The 20,058-nt window shown below is 43.1% G+C and overlaps 1 protein-coding gene across 8 annotated transcripts in view; it reads left to right on the top strand.

The window, feature by feature from the left end:
- Pde1c (phosphodiesterase 1C) overlaps positions 1-20,058 on the top strand; it is a 601,507-nt gene that overhangs the window by 280,217 nt on the left and 301,232 nt on the right. Inside the window, exons 1-2 of one of the 8 annotated variants that reach the window (XM_046426009.2) lie at positions 14,548-14,672; positions 15,245-15,359. The exons of the other annotated variants lie outside the window; for them this stretch is intronic. Of the exons in view, the coding sequence (XP_046281965.1) occupies positions 15,259-15,359 (101 nt within the window). The 5' untranslated portion in view covers positions 14,548-14,672; positions 15,245-15,258. Of the gene's footprint in view, positions 1-14,547; positions 14,673-15,244; positions 15,360-20,058 lie in introns of those variants that run through there. 8 annotated transcript variants of the gene reach the window in all.

Raw genomic sequence — 20,058 nt, 5'->3', positions numbered from 1 at the left:
CACCAGTGAGACTCCTTAAAGATAGGGAATGAGCTCATGAGTCGACAGGCTCATGTGACTATATGACTTACATGTTTGTGGAATGAATGAGTGGGGAAGCCCTAGCAAATGGTGCAAGTAACACTACCTTTCTAAGCAGCTGGATCCTATCCCAAGCTGCTGAATTCACTAGCGTCCTCTCAGCAACATATGCGGCCAAACTGCTGGGGTAAATCAGTCAGAGGAATAAATTATAATGACCAGAGCAAGGGATGCTGTTAACATTTTGTAGCAAACAGATGCAAAAGGGAACTGAATTTTGGGAACACTCACAACTGGCAAGCTTGCTGCAGAGCATCAGCTGGAAGAAGTGATCCTGGTGTGGGAAGTTGAGGATTAATGTCATGCAGCAAATATTGGTCAAGGACTGCACTCTTGCGATTGCAGAAGATTGGCTGTTACTGGGTGGGAAAAGAGCTTGCTTTTCTGGAAGATGAGCCCTCTGGGTAGTTATTCTACATAATCTCCTTTGTATGCTTGAAGTAAGTACATTTCCTATATGCATACCTCAGTTTAAAGATTCAGTAATACAGATGACCATCCAGTCCTTGTTTGCCCCAAAACTTCCCAGCGTTTAAAATTGAAAATCCAGAAACCTGCCCAGATCTGGGCAGAGAGGATAGTTGGTCATCCTAGAGACAATTATACTTGGAAGTCAGACATCTGTATTGACTAGTGTATCACTTTAGGCAAATTGCTTAGCCTCTCTAAATGTTCCTTCTCCAAAATAAATAAATACATAAATAAATAAAATAAAAAAAGAAAGAAAAGAGACACTTTTTTAAAAAAAAATACTCAACACAGTGGTTTGCACATAGTAGATGTGCAATACAATTTTTGTTACAAAAATATTGTTTTTGTATCATCTTGGCTTTTGTTTGTTTGTTTCAGCATTTAAAAAGCAAGACCTCAAACCAAGTAAGTGGGAGATTACTGTCTGCAAAACCTTCAGCAATGTCTTTTATCCCCAGCAGACTGTTGTCCTGAAAGGCCAAGCAGCAGGATCTGGAAGGAAGCTCCAGATTCACACTTGATTGTATTCAGAGCTGATGGCTGGACATTTACCTGGCAGCCTAGGCCTGTGTTGTTTGTGGCAGGTGAGGGGACAGCCCTGGCTTGTCAATGATGATGTCAGATACAGGTCACCTGGAATTCAGCATCTACTCAGAGCTCCCAGCTTTAGGAAGCTGATTGAAAGTCCCAGTGTTTAGCAACCAGGCGTGTGGGTCCAGGTAACCTAGCATCAAGTAAAGCAGGAGACCCCTCAGCCTTAGATATCAGGCAGGAGATGTGCAAATGGAACACTTTACAAAACTTGCCTTACAAAACTGAAACCGAGTGAAAAACATGTGTTTTTAGAGGAATTCCTTGCTTCTCCTTTTCTCTTGGGCTGCAGGAAGTAAGCACCAAGCATCTTTCTCATGCAAGAAAGGAAGCATCTTTGGAAACTGTAGCACATCATGTTATTTCTCTCTGGTTGGTTTTGAGGACATGTGAATCAGACAGCAGGCTTCCAGGGGTCAGCTTCTTAGAATGCAAGGGTGAGCCTAACAGATGTTGGTTTTGCTCCTTGGGCCAGAAACCTTGGGGTCCTTTCTCCTTTCTTCTCTCACGTACCCACATACACTTCTTTCTATCTCCCAAGCTGGCACCTTGCCAAGCCACTACCACCTTTACCTGGATAACTGGATTAGGCTTCAACCTGGTCCTCTCTCTCTTGCCCTTGCCCTTGCCCTTACCGTGGTCTATTTTCAATGTGGCAGCAAAGTAGTCTTTATCAAATGCATGTCAAGTCACATCCCTGCTCTGCTCCAGATCTTCAGTGAATCTCTGTTTCACTGTGAGTAAAAGCCAGTCTTTGCAATGACTGACATGTTTCTGTTCTTACCCCTGGGGCTCTTCCAACTCCTGTCACAGAAGCCACCTTGTTCTTTGAGCCAGCAGACACACCTCTCCATACGTGGCATACTCTCTGCTCACCCCTCATCTCTTTTGAGACTTTGCTGACACCTTAATTTCTCCATGAGGCCAGGTCTGATCACCCTGGTGGATAACAGACTGCCTTTCCTTCCCCTCCATATATTCCTAGCTCCTCTACTCTACTTTGCCTTTTCCCCAGAGCTCTGGTCACCAACATAGCATGTAATTCAGTTATTTATTATGTTCTTGTCTTTGCTTTTAGTCTTAGAGAAGATCAGATCAAGGCACAGGGGAAAGTTAACCAGGTAGGCTTGAGTTGAAATCCAACTTCTGCCATTTATTCTCTCTCTGTCCAATCTGTGCTAAATTATTTAACTTCCCACCGTCTGTTTCCTCATCTGCAAAAGAGTAATAATTAATTTGTTCAGCAAATATTTGGTAAACACCAGGGCTATAAAAGCATTGGTGATGGAGGTGAATATGGAAGGCACAGCCCTTGGTATATAATTGTAAAGAGGATTAAAACAAAATGTGTATAATGTGCCTGGTAGAGAACTTGGTGGGAACACGCTCATTAAATACGATTCCTATTTGAAGAAACTGAGTATGCTATTTGTAAGTTATCTTCCTCTTTAAGTTCCTAATATTTCTTTTAGTGCTAACATCAAACTTGCTGTCTATGTGTACTGGCACACGTGTGTACTCACATGTAATGCTGAGTCATAATAGGAGTTTGGGGGAAGTGACCTGGATGGACTCCAGGAGGGTCAAAGAGCCTCCCCCAAATATATGCAAATCATAGTATATACATTTTAAAACTTTTATCAGATTCACAGAGGGTGTCCTTGACTTATAAACACTTAAAACAGTGGATGTGTAACCGATGTGATTCTGCATTCTGTATACGGGGTAAAAATGGGAGTTCATAACCCACTTGAATCAAATGTATGAAATATGATATGTCAAGAACTATGTAATGTTTTGAACAACCAATAATAAAAATTAAAAAATAAAAAAAATTATGTCAAGAAAAAACAACAACAAAAAAACCTTTCTAAAACCCCCGAGCAGATTGGTCTGCTATTCTGGGATTCTCGAAACAAAACAAAGATTTGAAATGGAAACTCTGAAGTGACAATTAATTCCAGGACGGAAGATGGCTTTTGTCTGGTATGGTGCTGAGCCCTTCAGCTTCCTGAATGTGAGAGGGAAGCCTGTGCATGTCAAGGTCATTGCCATCTGAGTCCCTGGAATTTAGAGGCTTGCTCTCCCACGCAGATGGAACCCCCCCTCTGAGATAGCTGGGGTGACAGGGCGAGAAGTGCAAGCACAGGTGTTGGGGATGCTTCTTTAATCTAGGGTGAGCCCAGATCAGAGCACAGAGTCCCCCCCAGCACTCAGTATAACTCAGGGCTCTGACTCAGGAAGCCTGTGAAAGGGGCTATCCCAGGGGGAGATAAATGCCAGAGTGCTGTGATTTTGCTATCATTATTATTTACCTAGTTAACAGTAGGACACCCTTAGCTCCCTGCATTATCTTCAGCTCGGCAGCAGTTATTCCAGCTGCCCTCACTTGAACCTCATTTCCATGTATGATTCCAGGAAAACGGTTTCTTTTGATTTCTTGCAAGATGGAGGAGATGAAAACTAGATGAAAAGAATGAAAGGGGTTTAAAAGGCAAGGAAATGGTATCAAGAAACTGTGTTGTGCTGCCTTAATGAAGCAAGCAAGGAAAAAAATTTAATGCTGGCCTTTTTCTTCTTTGGAGTGAAAGAAAGAAAAATGCTGTTGAGGCAAAAGTAAGGAAATGGATTGAGGTGAAAGAGGAGTTTCCTAGGTATGTGTATATAGGGTTTTTCCTCTGGGGCTCCTAACTCTGTTTCCAAGGTTTCAGGCATTGCTCAGCGTGCTTGAGTATTAGCTTATTGTCATTTGAAACTCCGGGGGGCAGAAACTGTCACTTCCCTGTGAAAGCTGTGGCCTTTAGCACCACCCTGTTTAAGCTGTGGCATTCTGAGGTTGATGGTTTATTTGTAGACCCTCAAATGAATGACTGAAATGGTTCCCATAACAAGAAGCACAGGCTCCTTTTTATTTTAGCATTACCACCTTCTGCAATTGTAGCCTTGGGGTAGGGGTTTCCTCTACTTTGTCTCCTCATTCTTGTTTGTAAAACTGCAAAAAACAAAAACAAAAGCAAATTATCTTGAAGTGGTCAGTAATTGCAAAATCATAGCACTTTGGTCAGAGTGCTTGTTAGAGCACACACACAGATTTAGCCTCTAGACTCACACCCAAAATACCTGCTTATGAGAGATATCATTATTCTTTAGGTCAATGACAGGATTCAGTTCAAATCCAGTTCTGTCATTTACTGTATGGCCTTGAGCTAGTTACTTGAAGTTTCATTGTGAAGATTCTATGGGATATCATGCCTGCAAAAAGGGTGGTATGTATGATGTACATAAAAATAAATAGAATGTCATTCATATATAATTTACTAATTAGTAGCTATTATTACTGTGCTACTGCTATGACTGTTGCCACTCCCTGGTAGCAGGGGACAGGACAGAGACTGGGATATGCCCTCCGGATACCATGTATGGTTAAACCTGCCCTTTGAGTAACAACGGTGGCTCTGTCCACACATGGCCTTTTAGAGCCAATTTGACAACTCCTCAGTTACCCAAATAGCTGAAAACTGTGTCAGCCCCTTGTCCCCATGCATTATTGATATTGGCGGTTTCTTTCAGCTGCATTGCAAGGTCTCTGACTGCTGAGAACAGGAAAGGCATTCTCTCCCTTTAGTGTCCCTTGGAGGCGAGCCAAGGGATCCCTGCTCCAAAATGTTCCTTCTCTTTAAAGGTGAAAAGCATGAGTCACAGCTGGTCACCCCCCTGGGCTACTTCCGCACAGCCTCTCCTCTGCACCTCCGCTGCTTTTCCCCTGCAACATTTCACGGGTGATTAAAGAGAGGCAAGCGCGCGCTCTGCTGGAGTGAGGTCAGAGCTGTGGTGCAAAGAGGGATTTTCCTCTGCTGTGCAAACACCCCGCGACGTCACAGAGCCTCAGGAACGCTATCAATCCTGACCGCTGCCAGGAAAGTGCCGTCTGACGGGATATTGATTTGGCGCCATGGTTAGCAGCAGCTGGGACAAATGGGGCCTCATCCGCGCTGTGGGGCTCTGGTGGACCTTGCAAATTAGAAAAGCCTGGCCCGGAATGTTTGCAAAAATTGCCAAGTGAGGGGGCTCAGCCAGTAGATCTGTGTTTCAGACCCCACAAAATGACTCGGCTGGAGGCTGCTGCCAAGATGCCCAGAATCATGTAGTCCCTGTACTTTGAAGAAAAAACTCTGATAAGAGGGGAGGGGAGGGGAGGGGAGGGGAGGGGAGGGGAGGGGAGGGGGGATAGTAGAGGATAGGAAAGGCAGCAGAATACAACAGACACTAGTATGGCAATATGTAAATCAATGGATGTGTAACTAATGTGATTCTGCAATCTGTATATGGGGTAAAAATGGGAGCTCATAACCCACTTGAATCAAATTGTGAAATATGATATATCAAGAGCTATGTAATGTTTTGAACAGCCAACAATAAAAAATTAAAAAAAAAAAAAAACTCTCAGTTTAACCACCTGCTCAATTTGTGCGCGAGAGAGAAAATGTCAAAGTCCACTCGCTTCGTTTTTCAGAGATCTTTATGCCTTGAAATATGCTACAGCTTTTCTTAGGAGTGGTTTTCCTTCCTGCCTTTTCCCCTTTATTTTTAAGTGGTTTATGATGTATTTATTAGTACTGGATTCCAGGGCTAGATAGTAATGGTGGAAGGTAGGCTAATAGTGAAATGCTAAATCACATTTCTAAACAAACTGAACGGTGTAAATCTCTCTGCCAATAGCCTGACATAAACACATTTTTAGTTGGATGAGAATGTTGTTTCTAAAAGCCATAGTTATCGAATCAAGGCTCCCCAGGTCACCAGTGGTAAATGAACAGCCCTTTGTCAACACATCCTCAACGAAGTTTGATTTTTGCTGTGGAAGGTGCAGGGTTTGGAAAGGTCATATGTTAAAATTGCCTCTTTAATCAGCTAGTTGGAACATGTCAGCATGTATTGACTGAGACACAAATGAATCTTGAAATAAATGAATAAATAAATAGGAAAATTGGTCAGAAGTCCCCAGGAATAGAACAGTCTTAGGGATTGCCTAGAATTGACCTGGCAGAGTGGTTGGTTTCCAAAGAGCCGAATCATATGGAGAATAAGACTCTATAGGAAATACCTCGATATCCATAGGAGCCCTCATGGCAAATGGGACTGATTTCTATGTGGAATGCAGAGGACCCTTCCGCTGTTATTTGAAGGGGTGAGGCTGGACTTGTTCTCCCAAATGCTCTTTGTACCAGGGAAGGGGAGGGGAAGTATTAAATGAAACCTTTCTTATTTAGAGACTCATTGATTCCAAAGGCTCTGTTTGCTTTGCCCATAATGAGAGGAGAGTGATTTCTGACAGGGTCTTAATTGACTTGATGGGAGCTCTTTTCAAGGGCTCAGCACTCTATCCCTTCCATGCTTTGGTTAAAGTTCTCAAGTGCTTCCTAAATCTCATTGAGAATACTTCTCATTTCTTTCCTTACATCTAGCCAAGGCCATGGGGGAGCCATGTAGCCTCTGAGTCCCCTGGTGGTATGAGGGCATGTGAGCAGTTTGAGAGTCTTTTGCCAAGATTTCTTTGCATGCTAATTACTTTTGCATTGTGTTCTTTAAATTTTATTCCTCTCCATAGATCAAGTCTCACTCCCTGCTTCTAGGAGCCCGTTTTTATCTCAGAAGTAGAAATACAGCATGTATCAACTTCTGCTAGATCTGTCAGCTTGTATGTGGGAAGGATTATGGGCTGATTCAAGGTGGCTTCAGGGTCTTTTTTTATTTATTAGCATGGATCTGTTAAAAGCATGTGGGTGGAAGGGATTCTTATAGACCATTATTCTTTTATTCTCCTGGGTCTTCAAAATCCTTTCATTTCTGAGAATCACAGGGACTAGAAAGGACCATCTAGATGTCCCCAAGGACAACTTGGAAAACATTATCAGGAGTAGTTAATATCCTTCACTCACCTGTGTGCTGACTCACACACAGAGTAACATTTCACTTCTCTGGAGGGTGAAGGGAAGCATTGTACTCTGCCAGGTAATTGAAAGTGGACCCTTTAATGCTGTAAAGTGTGTACTGCTTTTCCCTGTATGGACCCTTGAACCTTAAATGAAATAAACTTCACAGACCTTCTCAGAGAGGCCCAGTGGACTGGTGATCAGTTGTTCTGTTGTGGTGGGAGAACAGTGATGGTCAGGGCATTCATTATCTTGGTTCTCTAGGAGATGACAGGTGAATGGGTTCTTAAATCCGCTCTCAAGTTTCTATTCTGGCCTCCAACCAATGCCTCCTTGGCCCCTCTCCCCTTGCCACATGGCTCCCCCCATAACTTATCTCCTAGCATTCCCTTGAACCCAAGCTCCTTCCTGCTTCAGGATCTTCATAGTGTTGGTCTCTCTTGTCAGATGTATTTTCTTCCTACTTGTTACCTGGTCAACTCCTCCAAGTCTTGGTTCAGGTGTTACGTGTTCATGGAAGCCATCCTTGGACCTGGGTAAATTAGAGAGGGCTGCAAAATCTGTCGCTCCTCTCCTCCTATTCCTGCTTGAGAGATGGGGTGTGTGTCTCCTTCCATTGAATCAGAACTAGCCCTGTGATTGCTTTAGCCAACCCAATGCAGCAGAAGGGATGCATGCCAGCTTTGAGTCTGCCGTTAAGAGGACTGGTGTCTTCTGCCTCCTCTCTCTGGAACATTTGCTCTGGCAATCTAGCACCCATGAAGGGTGAGACCACATGCAGAAATCATGTGGAGAGGGAAGTCCCAACATCCCAGCTGTCTCTGCCAAGGTACCCGACATGGGAGTGAAACCATATTATTAGGTATATGAGGTATATTCTAGTCCCAGTTGCCATCTCTTGAGAACCCCCAAACAAGACCAGCAGAACGTCCTGGTCAACGTACAGAAGCATGAAAGAAAAAATGGTTGTTTTAAGTCACCAAAATTTGGGAAATGGTACATTACACAGCAACAAATAGTTGAAATATTACCCTATTTGTAAATAGGTCCCATCTCCATGATTCTTTGTATTGCACTCTGTTTAGCACCTTTTACTTTACAATGATATAGGTGTTGTTTTAAAATCTGCTTACTGTCTAGTTCTCCAGTTATGTTGAAGCTCTATGGTACAGAGACTGGAGCATTTCTATTGGCCGTTGCATACCTAGTATCACAGAATGCATGGCACACGGCAAGTACTCAGCAAATGGTTGTTAGACAAATGAATGAATTTTAAAAGGTTCCAGCATTGAATTCATTATGGCATCTTTCTTCCTTAGATACAGAGACAGATCTTCAAATCTTCACCTCTAGTGAACTTGCAAAAGCAATGTTTGAAAACCCTTTCTACCTTTCTTTGCAAATCAAAATCCTGGTGAAAGTGGACCCTTTTATGCTGTAAAGTTCGTACTGCCTTTCCCTGTATGGCCCCTTGCATGCACTATACGCTTGCCCAATAGATTCTAATGCTTCCCCATTGACAAGTGCATAAAAGCCCTAAGGTTTAATGTGGCAACCTAGACCCTCCTGTCTGCATGTCCAGTCTCAGCCTAGTGTCCTTTCCTTGATCCCCTGGCACCTATCACAGCATGTTCTTTGCTGTCACCTGTGTTGCTGCCCAGGGACCAGGCAGTTTTCTACTTCCCTGGTCCCTCTCTTTTATATTTCACTAATTCCCAGAAGAACCCCCTCCTCCAGGAAGCCTTTACCAACAGCCTATGCTTTTGGTGGGCATTCCTTCTTATTATTTATGAGCAAACCACTGAGCCCAAATCTCAGGTAGAAGTAGAGGCATTCTTGATCATGGAGCACCGGGCAGGGAATCTGGCACCATGGTTTCCAGGTCCGGCTCTGCTGCACACTTGTGCAGTTATTTAACCTGATTGGGCTGAATTCCTCATCAGTACAACTAGGAGCTGGGGTGACAGGATGGCTGATATCCCTTCCAGCTCTGAGGTTTCCTTATTCAGATTTGCTTTACAGTGATAGGAGGAACCACGTGCTGATTTATGTACATTTGGGTCAGAATTTGGCTGACTATAGCATCAGCAGTTTTACATGTACAAAAATTTCAATTTCATTAGTGCAGCCAAGTTAATTCTGCTGGGTTGGCAGTGTGTTCTGAGAGGCAGAGTGGCCACAGGGGCTGGAGGAATCTCACACAGTCATGCTGCCTTGCTGTTAGCTAGAGGATAAGGGGGCAGTGAGAGGGAAGCTGGGGACCTCTTGGACCTCGGCCACTTTGTTTCTAAACTAGGAATAATAAAAATAATTGGTAATAATTGGTGTCTCATTTACTTCAGTGTTGTTTTGAAGGGCTTGTGCATATGCTATGGTGATGACTTGATATGTCATTATCAAGATACAAGATCATTAATCTATGCATCAAAATAATAAAGGCTCCTTGCTTTGCTCTCTCCAAGATTCCTGTTCCATCCTCTGGTATCCTGTTGGAAGAATGAGCCTGGGGAGGATCTATTTTCTGAGTGCCTCCAATGAGACACTGGTCTATTTTCAGTCTTGACAATTGTTTATGGGAGGAATTATATGAATCAGGATTCTTTATCAATGATAAATATCCAACTCAAATTAGTTTAAGTAAAAAAATGGTGGAGGGAGCATTTTTTTTTTTTTTGATTCATGTAACTTCAAAGACTATGGGTATCTCTGACTTCAGGCAGGGTTGGGTCAAGGGGCTCAAAAAATCTTTTCACATTTTATTTTCTTTGTTTCCTCAAGTTCTTTTCTCTGTTGATGTCATTTTTTTTTTCTGGTATATTCTCTCCACATGGTGGAAAAGATACCAGAGCCACAATAATCTGAAGCCTAAAGATTAACTCTGAGAGAATGGATCATCTCATTTTCAAGTGACCACATTATAATCCCCCATAAGAAAGCCATCTTGGATCTGTTTTAGTTATATGCCAGTCCTGACTTGTCGCTATTCAGAGGTGTAAGGTACATGACAGATTGTCTAACTTGAGTTCTGTTTCCGACTGTCATATCTATCCTGGTGGGATCAGATCCAGGTTTTCCGATCATATTTTTAGTCTCAGGAAAACCCCAGCTATCTCAGGTCAGATTGTGGCATTCAAATCAGAGAAAGTGAGGACTAGAAGTGGATCCAGGGGTCCCATATGTTTCCCACTCTGTCTGGATTCTTCAGATGCTCCATAGATGTTCATGTAACCAACTTGGCCATGGCCAGAGAAGAGAAGGATTGTGTCCTGGGTAAAGGGCTCATCAGTACCTCCCCAGGTCCTTTGTTTTTCTAGTGAAACTTCATCAGAAGGATTACATGAACATCTATGGAGCATCTGAAGAATCCAGACAGAGTGGGAAACATACGGGTCACTTCAGGCTACAGAGAAGACATCAGAGGGAAAAGTTGTGTGATAGTGTTACTGCACAGGCCCCTTGTCTGAGAATGAAGTCAGTGGGAAAGAGCAGTCTCTATGGACAGTCAGTCCCTTATGGGGCTGGCTCACATCTGGTGTGGGTGGCAAGGAGGGGCTGCTGTGCCTGGTGCTACTTTCGATGTCCTAAATGTGTCTTCAGAATTTTCCTCTCAAAGACTTTCTTGCTGATGTCACTGCCAAGTTGTGAAAAATGGATCAGGGTACAGGCTGGCTTCATGGAGGTCAAAGCAAGCAGTCATACTCTTGTAGCTGGAAGATGTGGGTTCATGTAGAGACTGTGCTTTGCCTTTTCTGATTTTGTCTGTGCTCTTTGTTTGACTTTGTAGCTGGAGTCCTCCTGTGGAGCCCTTGTTATCATTTGTCCTGTGGTTGTCACATGCCCTATGGAAGGTTCCTGGAGAGCTGGCTTCAGTGCCACATGTGTCCATGTCACCTCCCACTTAGAACCACCCCTGGCTCCCTAACATCTGTAGGAGAGAACCCAAGGTTCCTCTTGACTTCAAGGGGCTGGCTGACTCTTCCAGCATTTTCTTCTTGCTATCCCTACTCATGTGTTTATCTGCAAGTGGATTGTTGGACATCCCAGCCATTTTCATGTTTCCACTCCCTTTTTCCTACCATGTCCTCTTCATGGAATTATCTGCACCACTCACCTGCCATGTAAGTATCTTTTACTCATCCACCTTCAAGTTGCAGTTCAAATGTCACCCCCACTATGTAGCCCACTAACGTCCCTTCAGTATTTGTGGCCTCTTTATCTACGCTCCTGCAGCAGTGCTACTTTCTCTGGTATGTGCCTTTCCCAGTCTTTTTATATGTCTGTAGGGCGGAGGCATAGCAAGGGGAAAAGAACATGAACTTTGCCTTCTGATCTGGGTTTGAAACCTGCTCTGCCATTCATTAGCTGTATGTCTTTGCAAAAGTTATCTGACCTTTGAGGGCTTCTTCTGCATAAATGGGCATAATGAGGCTTTGCTGAAGTCTTTTGTTGACGATGAAATGAATCAAACTGGGATACGTGTAGCATGGTGCATGATGGTTCTTGATAACTGGTAGGGGTGGTAATTGTTGTTTTGTGATTATTATCAAATCATGAAATCTTGAAGATGAAAGAGGCCTGAGCATCATTCTCATGCCTATTCCTTTCTCCTGGTCAGATACTCATGCAGCTTCTCCCTGAACTCTGCTTAGGACAGAGAGCTCACTTTTTAATCTTTTATGATACTTAATACTGGTATTGCTGGTACTTAGGCTAAGTTATATATATATATATATATATATATATATATATATATATATATATATATATATATATATATATATATATATATATTTGGGAGACTAAATTGTTGGTTATATGTATGTATACATATATGCATGTGTGCATATGTGGATGTATGTAATATCTGAATATATTTAGTGATATTTGACAGTGTGAGATTTCCCTAAGAAAGCTGAGTTGGGAACATCTATAGGAGAGAATCAGAAAAGGTAAAGCACAGTCTCAACATGAACCCGCATCTTCCAGCTACAAGAGTATGACTGCTACTGAAAAGTCGTGGGTGGCTTTGTGCTTTCTTAGACTTTTCAATTCTGGGTCCTTTTGCATCTGATTTTGGCTTGCCTCCTAGTAGAATGCCTGTTGAATTGTGGCAGGTAGTGTTATTGCTATATCAAGCTACCCTGTGATGGATAAGGAGAGAACAAATCTTGAGTGACATAAAACCACGGTGCATCTAAAACTTTAATATTTTTTAGACAAAAGGCACTGGGTTTGATTCTCAGCACAACATAATAAAATAAAGTTATCAGAAAGACATTTTCAAATGTGGTTTGGAATACTGGATTAGGCACAAATAATCCTACATAGTTTAAGGTACTTTGGCCTCGGTTCTCTCATCTATAAAGTGGGAGCATTGGGCACTCAGAGATGGGAAAGACAATAGTGGGCAAAGTCTATAACTATTTCCCTTCCTTATTCCACCAGAATACCTTTAGCTTTTTGTTTTGAAGCTGAAGTATGCATTGGGGTCTCTTACAAGGTGTTATTTGAGATAAAATATTCTGTTGCTTAAACGCTTTGAAAACCTTGAAACTAAAAACTACTGTTGCTGTAAAATAAAGCCAAGATATATCTATATCTATATCTATCTATCTATTTACCAACTTTTTAATACATGTGTAGTTTTAACAACTTTTTCTGAAATGAAACAAAATCTTGTTTTAGGAACTTTTTATTAAAAAAGGTTTAACTTATTTATCTCTTATTTGCTTGATTTCTTTTTATCTCCAAATTTGCCTTTCTCTGACTTATCAAAGTCCCACTAACATTAGGAACAAGTTATAGGCATAGGACAGAAGGCAAAGGCCATTCTTTGTCATTCCCTTCTCTCCTGTCATCCCAGGCCAGTCCTTGGTGAAACCATGACAGAATACAAGTGTGTATTCAGCACAACTCTATCTTTTCAGCATTCCTCCCCCACCCCCGCACCCAAGTACCTCCAGAAGAACTCAAAAAATATGAAAGGTGTAATGGACACAGGAAACCTTTTTGCCCAGATTCCTTGTGCATGTGGAAACTGGCACCTTGTGTGGTGGGAACATATTTGTATAGGATGACATAAGGAGCCGGAACTCACACTATGGTTGTCTCTGGTTCAGTTCTTTTTCTATAGGGAACTTCTGGGTCCTTTGGTTTTCTTATTGCAAAATGGAGATAATAATAATATTTGTCCCATAAAGTTGTTGTATTATATGAGTGTAGAACCTTTAGAAGAGCGCTTAGAAGTTTCTGTTGTTTGCTATTGTTATTATTACTACACTTCCATATTCTGACAGCAGGCTGTCCAAGATGCATAATTTCCTGTTTACATTCTATTTCACTGGGTCACTGTTCTCAGACTGGGTGACTTTGGGTAATTGGTTTTATTCAGATAAATGAACTCCACATTGATATATTGGCTACTTAGTGTTATCTTTGTCTGGTAATAATGCCTTAATTCAGTGAAGATGTACGTAATTCCAGAACACCTTTAGGGATTGACTTTAATGGAGTGACTTAAATCTATGGAGGTGAATGGGCAAGTCACTTTTGATCCAGCAGTTCTCATATCCAGGTATCAGGTACTTTCTCTACCAGAATAGAGCCAGCCACATCATTACTCTCACCTCCAATGACTGGGAAGTAAGTGATAACTACCAAATGAGTGACCATTTAGAATTTAGGCACTACCATTGTATTCCTTTGTCAAGGTCAAATGAATGGAACTTTACTTGCCCAATGAAGGAAACCTAGTGCTCACTTTTACCTTTAACTTACTTTTGAGAAGTAAGCAAATATCTAATAGAGAAAGAATGCTGGAAAAGTGGCTAAAAGAAATTTTACCTGAGAGTGAAGAAAACGAATGTATACAGAGTGTTGCACTCTGAATCTCAGGATCCATGAGTCCCAAGTTCCTAGTTTGAAGTGGCAGTGGCCTTACCCACAAAGGAGCTTGGTGACCAGTTTTGTGATGTCAGGGCTGCACTGTTTGCAGCCCCCAATCCCATCCATAGTCCCATTCTTAAGTGAGTTGTTTTATTGACTTTGTGAATGACCTAGGGGAACAAGTAATGGTCCACAGCAGCCCAACCAAAAGCGACCCCCCCACACCCCATGTGGCATTTATATGCGGTATTTCTCTCAGCTGGGATTATATACCCTTTATTTTCCAGAGTGGGGACAGGGGAGTGGGAGAGATTCCCACGAGCTAGAAAACAGGACCTGTGAAGGGAAGAAAGCTCCAGGCAGAAACTCCAGGGAACCTCGCCGCTGCTGTGCACTCTTCCCCAGCCCTCTGGGAGGATACAGACTTTCCTTCCCTAAGATTTGCGCGCGCGGAACTCTGTCCTTTATGTTGTGCGGGATCCAAGAGCGATAGACCCAGCGCGGCTGTGGGTAGTGGTGGCCGTGGGCCGCCCTGCGGGGGCGGGTGTGCTGGCCGGAGGCTGGTGCCCAGCGAGCGTGTGGCCTGCAGACAGCGGTGCGGCGCGCCCCTCCCTCCGCGCCCAAGCGGTGCCAGCGCCAACGCCAACCCCAGCGCGCTGACAGACGACTTTTCTCACTTGTCAGTTTTCTCCCTTGTCAGCAGAGCTGCTGGTAAGTGAGAGAAAACAGAGAGGGGGCGCAACGACTGCGAGGCGGGGGAGAGAGGGGCTGGGGGGGGGGGGCTCAGGGCGGAGCCCGGGGGCGAGGCCCGGGGTCAGACCACCCGCCCGCGCCAGGTCCCCTCAGCTCATCCCGACTCCTCTCTCCCCTGCTCACTTTCTGTCTTCTGTTCCCTGACTTTCTCCCCACCCATTCTCCCTTTCTCCTCCAAATCCTTCAGCTGCCACCGTGATCGCTTCTGTGGCTTTGTTTAGCCGGGGGGAAAAGAATCTGAATAAACCTGAGGTGCTTCCTCCTGGAGCAGGAGGAGCACAATCCCCATGTCTATCCCTGGGCATTAGCTCCAGATCATGGCTGGTTTCCGCAGCTGCCTCCCGGGCACACCTGGGGTCAGAATCGCCCGCGATCTGAGCCTGCTGTAAGCGGAGTCTGGGGGGCGCAGACTCGGGAGCGCACCCAAAAAGTGACAGGCAAACGCGTGCCGCGCCCAGCTGGGGATCGCTGGCCGGGCCAGAAAGGAGACTGGGAAGGGACAGCCCGAACTCTCTCCGCCTCACCCCCAGCCGAACCTGCAGTTATGGAGTCCCCAACCAAGGAGATTGAAGAATTCGAGAGCAACTCTCTGAAATACCTTCAACCGGAACAGATTGAGAAAATCTGGCTTCGGCTCCGAGGACTGTAAGTAAACCTATTTACTTCTCTTTCCCTATTTCCCTTCACCCATCCTTATTTTCTCACACAACAGGAAGCATATACTTATCCCCTTTCTGCATGTACCTTTAAATCCAACCCTAAAAGTTCCACAACTGCCTCTCTGTTAATTAAAGTCACTGCTACCTTTCTTCTAACGCAGGAAGGGTTGTCTTTTTTTTTTTTTTTTTTAAGACTCTTTGTTATTTCCAAATCTCTCCTTTTTTGGGGGAAGGGGATATGTCCTTAGATGAGCACAATTGGTAGCGAGGGGCCTTCCCGCTCTTTTGCCTTAGGGAGGAAAGTTTGGGGACCTTGCTCAGGGACTTTTATTCAAAGAGTTTTCCCTGCAAACTGCTTTGAGCACCTTGGCGGGTGGTCCAAGAACTCACCAACAATTCACCTTAAACGTATATTCTGGTTGCTGGATTCTCTTCTGGCTCTTTCCAGCTTAGTGTGTGTGTGTGTGTGTGTGTGTGTGTGTGTGTGTGTAATATTTCTGGCAGAAAGAAGGGCTATTATGGAGAAAAGTGGGGGTCAGAAGCATTATTGGAGTTTCCTAGCAATATCTGAAGAGCAAAAAAAGGTATTTGCCTTTCATTTGGTGACCAACATGGTAGATGGATCAATGGGAAGAGATCGCTGAATTTCAGTCACTTATTGGATTCTGGTTTTGGACACTGAGGAGAGGTGACCTGAAAATCGTGTGTGTGTGTAATAATTCGTAAACAATGAACTTCTGGTCACTTAGTTCTAAAGCTGCAGTGATGGTTGTACATTTCCAGTTTGCTTCTCAGTTGACCAGGAATCTCCCAAAGACCCCTTCCATGACTACTATATATTCATTTTAGCACCTATTTGGCACCAGAGACCTAGTGTGGTTTAAAAAGTCATTTTTCTCTAAATATGTTCCACAGACTTTCTGTTCCTACTAAGGCACTGGTGGGAAAACCAGCTCTTTGCTATTTTGTTTTGCTGCCATTATTGTTTTTGAAAGTGTGTGTGTGTGTGCGCATGCACACACACACACACCCACACACACACACAGCAAAGCGAAACAAATAAAGGAGATGCTGATCTAAGGTGGCTTGTCTTGGGATGACCACATCCCAGTACAATATAAGGGGTCCTCATTGAAAGGAGTGATTTATAAGAGTCATTCCGTCAGTAATCTAAGTGAGCTTCATTGCCATTGGCCTCATGGGAAACCTTACCAAATAATTTGATTTTGACTTGTGTGGCCACAAGTAGAAGTGGTAAACTTATTTGGAAGTCTTGTCTCTCTGGCTGGCAGGCTCTTCTCACAGTTTGGGTGTCTGCAGCTCTTTCAGAGCTGTGTTTACAGTAAGCTCATGTTCAGTGTTGTGAACATTACATCCAATTTTACCGTGCTGCACACAGAAAGTCAGTTCTGTTTACAAAGTCTGGGTGTAAGGTGTATGATGTGAAAGTGTGGTCAGCCTCGCCTTAGAGGGACTCATATCCACACACCCAGGCACTGCTTCTCTTGCTTAACATTCCACGAAGTCACTCAGGCTAGCAAAACTGAGGTGAGAACTTGTGCAAGAAAGCATTTAGCACTTACACCACTCTGTCTTGTAGCTTTCTCAGTTTCCTATCTGTTAGGCTTTTCTCCCCAGCGTGTTGTGGAGTGATGAAGTCACACTTTCATTTTCTAGTCTCTCCTATTGACCCAGAATCTGGTGCCTTTGAACATGAAAGGCGTGGGTTGCCTCTTCCCCCAAAGTGTTTTGGAATCCCTCTTGCTGTCCTCCCTCCTGGAATAAGCTGCTTAACAGCAATCCTATGGCATCTTTAACTTGACTTTCTAATTTAGAAGGGTATGTTATTATTTGTTATTATAATACATTTTTTCCTGCTACAATGACTCTACTACTATTCTTACTATCATTTTTTTTTTAATGCAAAGCAGTGGTGCTGGAATCAGTTGCTAAGGACTCCAAAAGCCAAAGCACATGCTCATTTATACAACTGGGAATAACACTTCAGAGGTCCACAAAATAGAAACCCTTAGGAGAAGGAAGGGAGTGTGTATGTATGTGTGTATTTGTCCACACAACAGATTGTCAACAAGAGAAAGGGAGCTGCTCTTTCAATATTTTAGAAAGAGCCAGTAGCTAGTACAATTGGATTTTCATATCAATTAATTATCGAGACACTTTATTGGAAGGGTTTTATATGTGACCACAGATGGTCAGGAATTCAGTTCAATTGGTCTGAAAGCGTATGAGTTTAGGACATGATCACCTCATGCTTGGATTGTTCAATGGTGTCACTTCTCCTTGCTGGAGTCTCCCCTATTTAATCTGTTGTTGAATTCTATCTCTTCCATTAGGGTGAAAGTTCTACAGGACAGATGCTTTATGTGTCTTAATCCTGCTGAGTCTTTAACAGTGTTTGGTACTCAATCAAAAGGTGCTGAAGGAAACATATGGATTCTGATGTGAACTTTTTAATATGCAAAATTAAGATGAATATATATTTGAGTCAGCCTATGAGCCTTAAAACCTATCAACCCTGGTTGACAGGGAACAGGTTTTATTAGTGTCATCTAAACTGGTATGAGAACTGGGCAAGATGTGACAAAGCCATGACCCAGGGCTGGATCCTGTTGGCATATTTACTGAGGTTCGCTCTACCCTCTCCTCATAACTCCCTTTTCCGCACTGGGGAGGCTTAGTGTCTATCAGCAGCAAGAGGATTTCTGTGGTTATCATCTGCAAGGAATCTACAGTGCAGGAAATACAGGGGATGACTCCCTATCTATTCCAATTCCATCAGTCCTCCTGCTTTATCTGCCTCGGACTTCTCCCGATCTGAATACTGTAGAGTTTATTGATTCGTTATGCACATTATTTTCCTCCCTTGACAAAATATCAGCTCCTTGAGTTTTTTTTTTTTTTTAATCTTGATCTGCTTTGCTCACTGGTTTATGCTTGATGCTTGGTGTATAGTGAATTCCCAACACTTATATGAAACCTAGAGCTACTTCACATGTTTTTTGAGGAAAGAATCAAGAAAAATTCTTAACCCAGCATTGTGGCATTACCAACATATGAATAGTGTATGAATATTGGAAATCTGATTCTTAAACACTGTCTACCCCAGCTGAGATGATAACAGCCTGCAAGCCTAGGTGTTTACAACTACACGGATTCCTCTGGTCTTCCAATGAGGTGCTGCATGCTCATGCAGGGAGGCCAACTGTGATGTGAGTGAGGTGATGTTCCTCAGTCTCCCTCTGCAGTTCTACCAGCTCTGATACCCAGGTTCACAATACTTTAAGTCAGAAGGGAACAAACACTGCTCACCTGAGCTTTTTGAAGTCAGTCTGTCAGGGGGTGTTGCTCTCTCTCCTGAGAGCAGCTTCATTTTCACTTTTCTGTGAACTTATAATTGTGTCCCATGGGCTGTTGTTATATTTCTCTTCTCTGTAAGAGTGGGTAGAATTTTTAAGAGCTCCTCCTAATTGCATTGTTGGCAATGGGCATTCTTTATACCCTGATAATGTGGGGGAAGCCTCAGGGGTTTGAGCAAGAGGGTCTTGACTTGTGCCTTGGGTCCTGACCAAGAGTGTTTCTGTTGCTGCTTGCTGCAAGATGACAAAAAGTTGTTCCTATGTTTGTGTGTGTGTGTTTTGTGTGTGTGTGTGTGTATATATATGCGCTGGAGGATAGGTTTAATGTATTCCTTGGCATTTATTGTCATAATTATAATTATCTAAGTTGTCATTTATTCATTTTGCCCAAATATAAAGTAGTCAGTGGAATAAATTTTATGCTTATACAGTGCTCTGTGAAGGAGATAATTTTTCACATTATTTAAAGTAATATTATGAGTATGTAATAGGTATAACAGCAGGTGCATGACGGCTAGATTAGTGGACTGGAACAACTATTTTTGTCTACCCAGCAACCCCTCCCCACCTACTATGGTAACAGATCTTGCTCCCTGATTGTACCTTGAGCCCTGTCACAGGGAACAGATCCCAACCAGAGCATCCTTCCTTGACATTTCTGTACTGGCCATGGGAGATTGATGCTTTCTGCTTCTTCTGGACTTGGTACCTTCCATTAGATCTGTTTCCCATTGTCTTCGTGAAGACAGTGAAAAACCCTCAAAGAGAAGTACAGGTGAGAAGATGGAGTGGGAACCCCTGGGTTGGCTCCCGAGCGCCGGGTTCCTGCAGATGTTTCTCTGATTTTTTTTTTTTTTTTTTTTTTTGGCTAAACCAGCTGCCTGAGTCAGTCAGTCAGACTGTTTTTGCTTAGGCTGTTGTTTTCCTTTCTCTGAAGTAGTCTTAACTAAAACCCCTGATGTACATAGAACTTAAGAGGCTCTTTCAAACCATACAGTAAAGATGTGTATTGGGGGGGTGCCCTAGGCAAAAACACCTGTATTTTTGGTTTTGTGTTTTTTATTTAAACTTCTTAATCTTTATTTTATTTCTATTCACCTGAATTCTTAAATAGTATAATTGATGTTCAGTCAACATGAGGCTTCTCTTTCAATTTAGTACTAGATATTGAACCTAGGGGCACTGAACCACAGTGTACCACATCCATAATCTTTTTTATCTTTTATGTTGAGACAAGGTCTTGCTAAATTTCTTAGGGCCTCACTAAGTTCCTTAAGCTGGCTTTGAACTTGCGATCTCCTGCCTCAG

Source organism: Marmota monax, unplaced genomic scaffold, assembly GCF_021218885.2.
Source record: "Marmota monax isolate L192 unplaced genomic scaffold, Marmota_monax_Labrador192_F-V1.1 WCK01_AAM20220418_F8-fsc00133, whole genome shotgun sequence".
Lineage (NCBI taxonomy): Eukaryota > Metazoa > Chordata > Mammalia > Rodentia > Sciuridae > Marmota > Marmota monax.
Note: the sequence above shows the minus strand (reverse complement) of the source record. Positions and strands in the feature narration are given on the sequence as shown.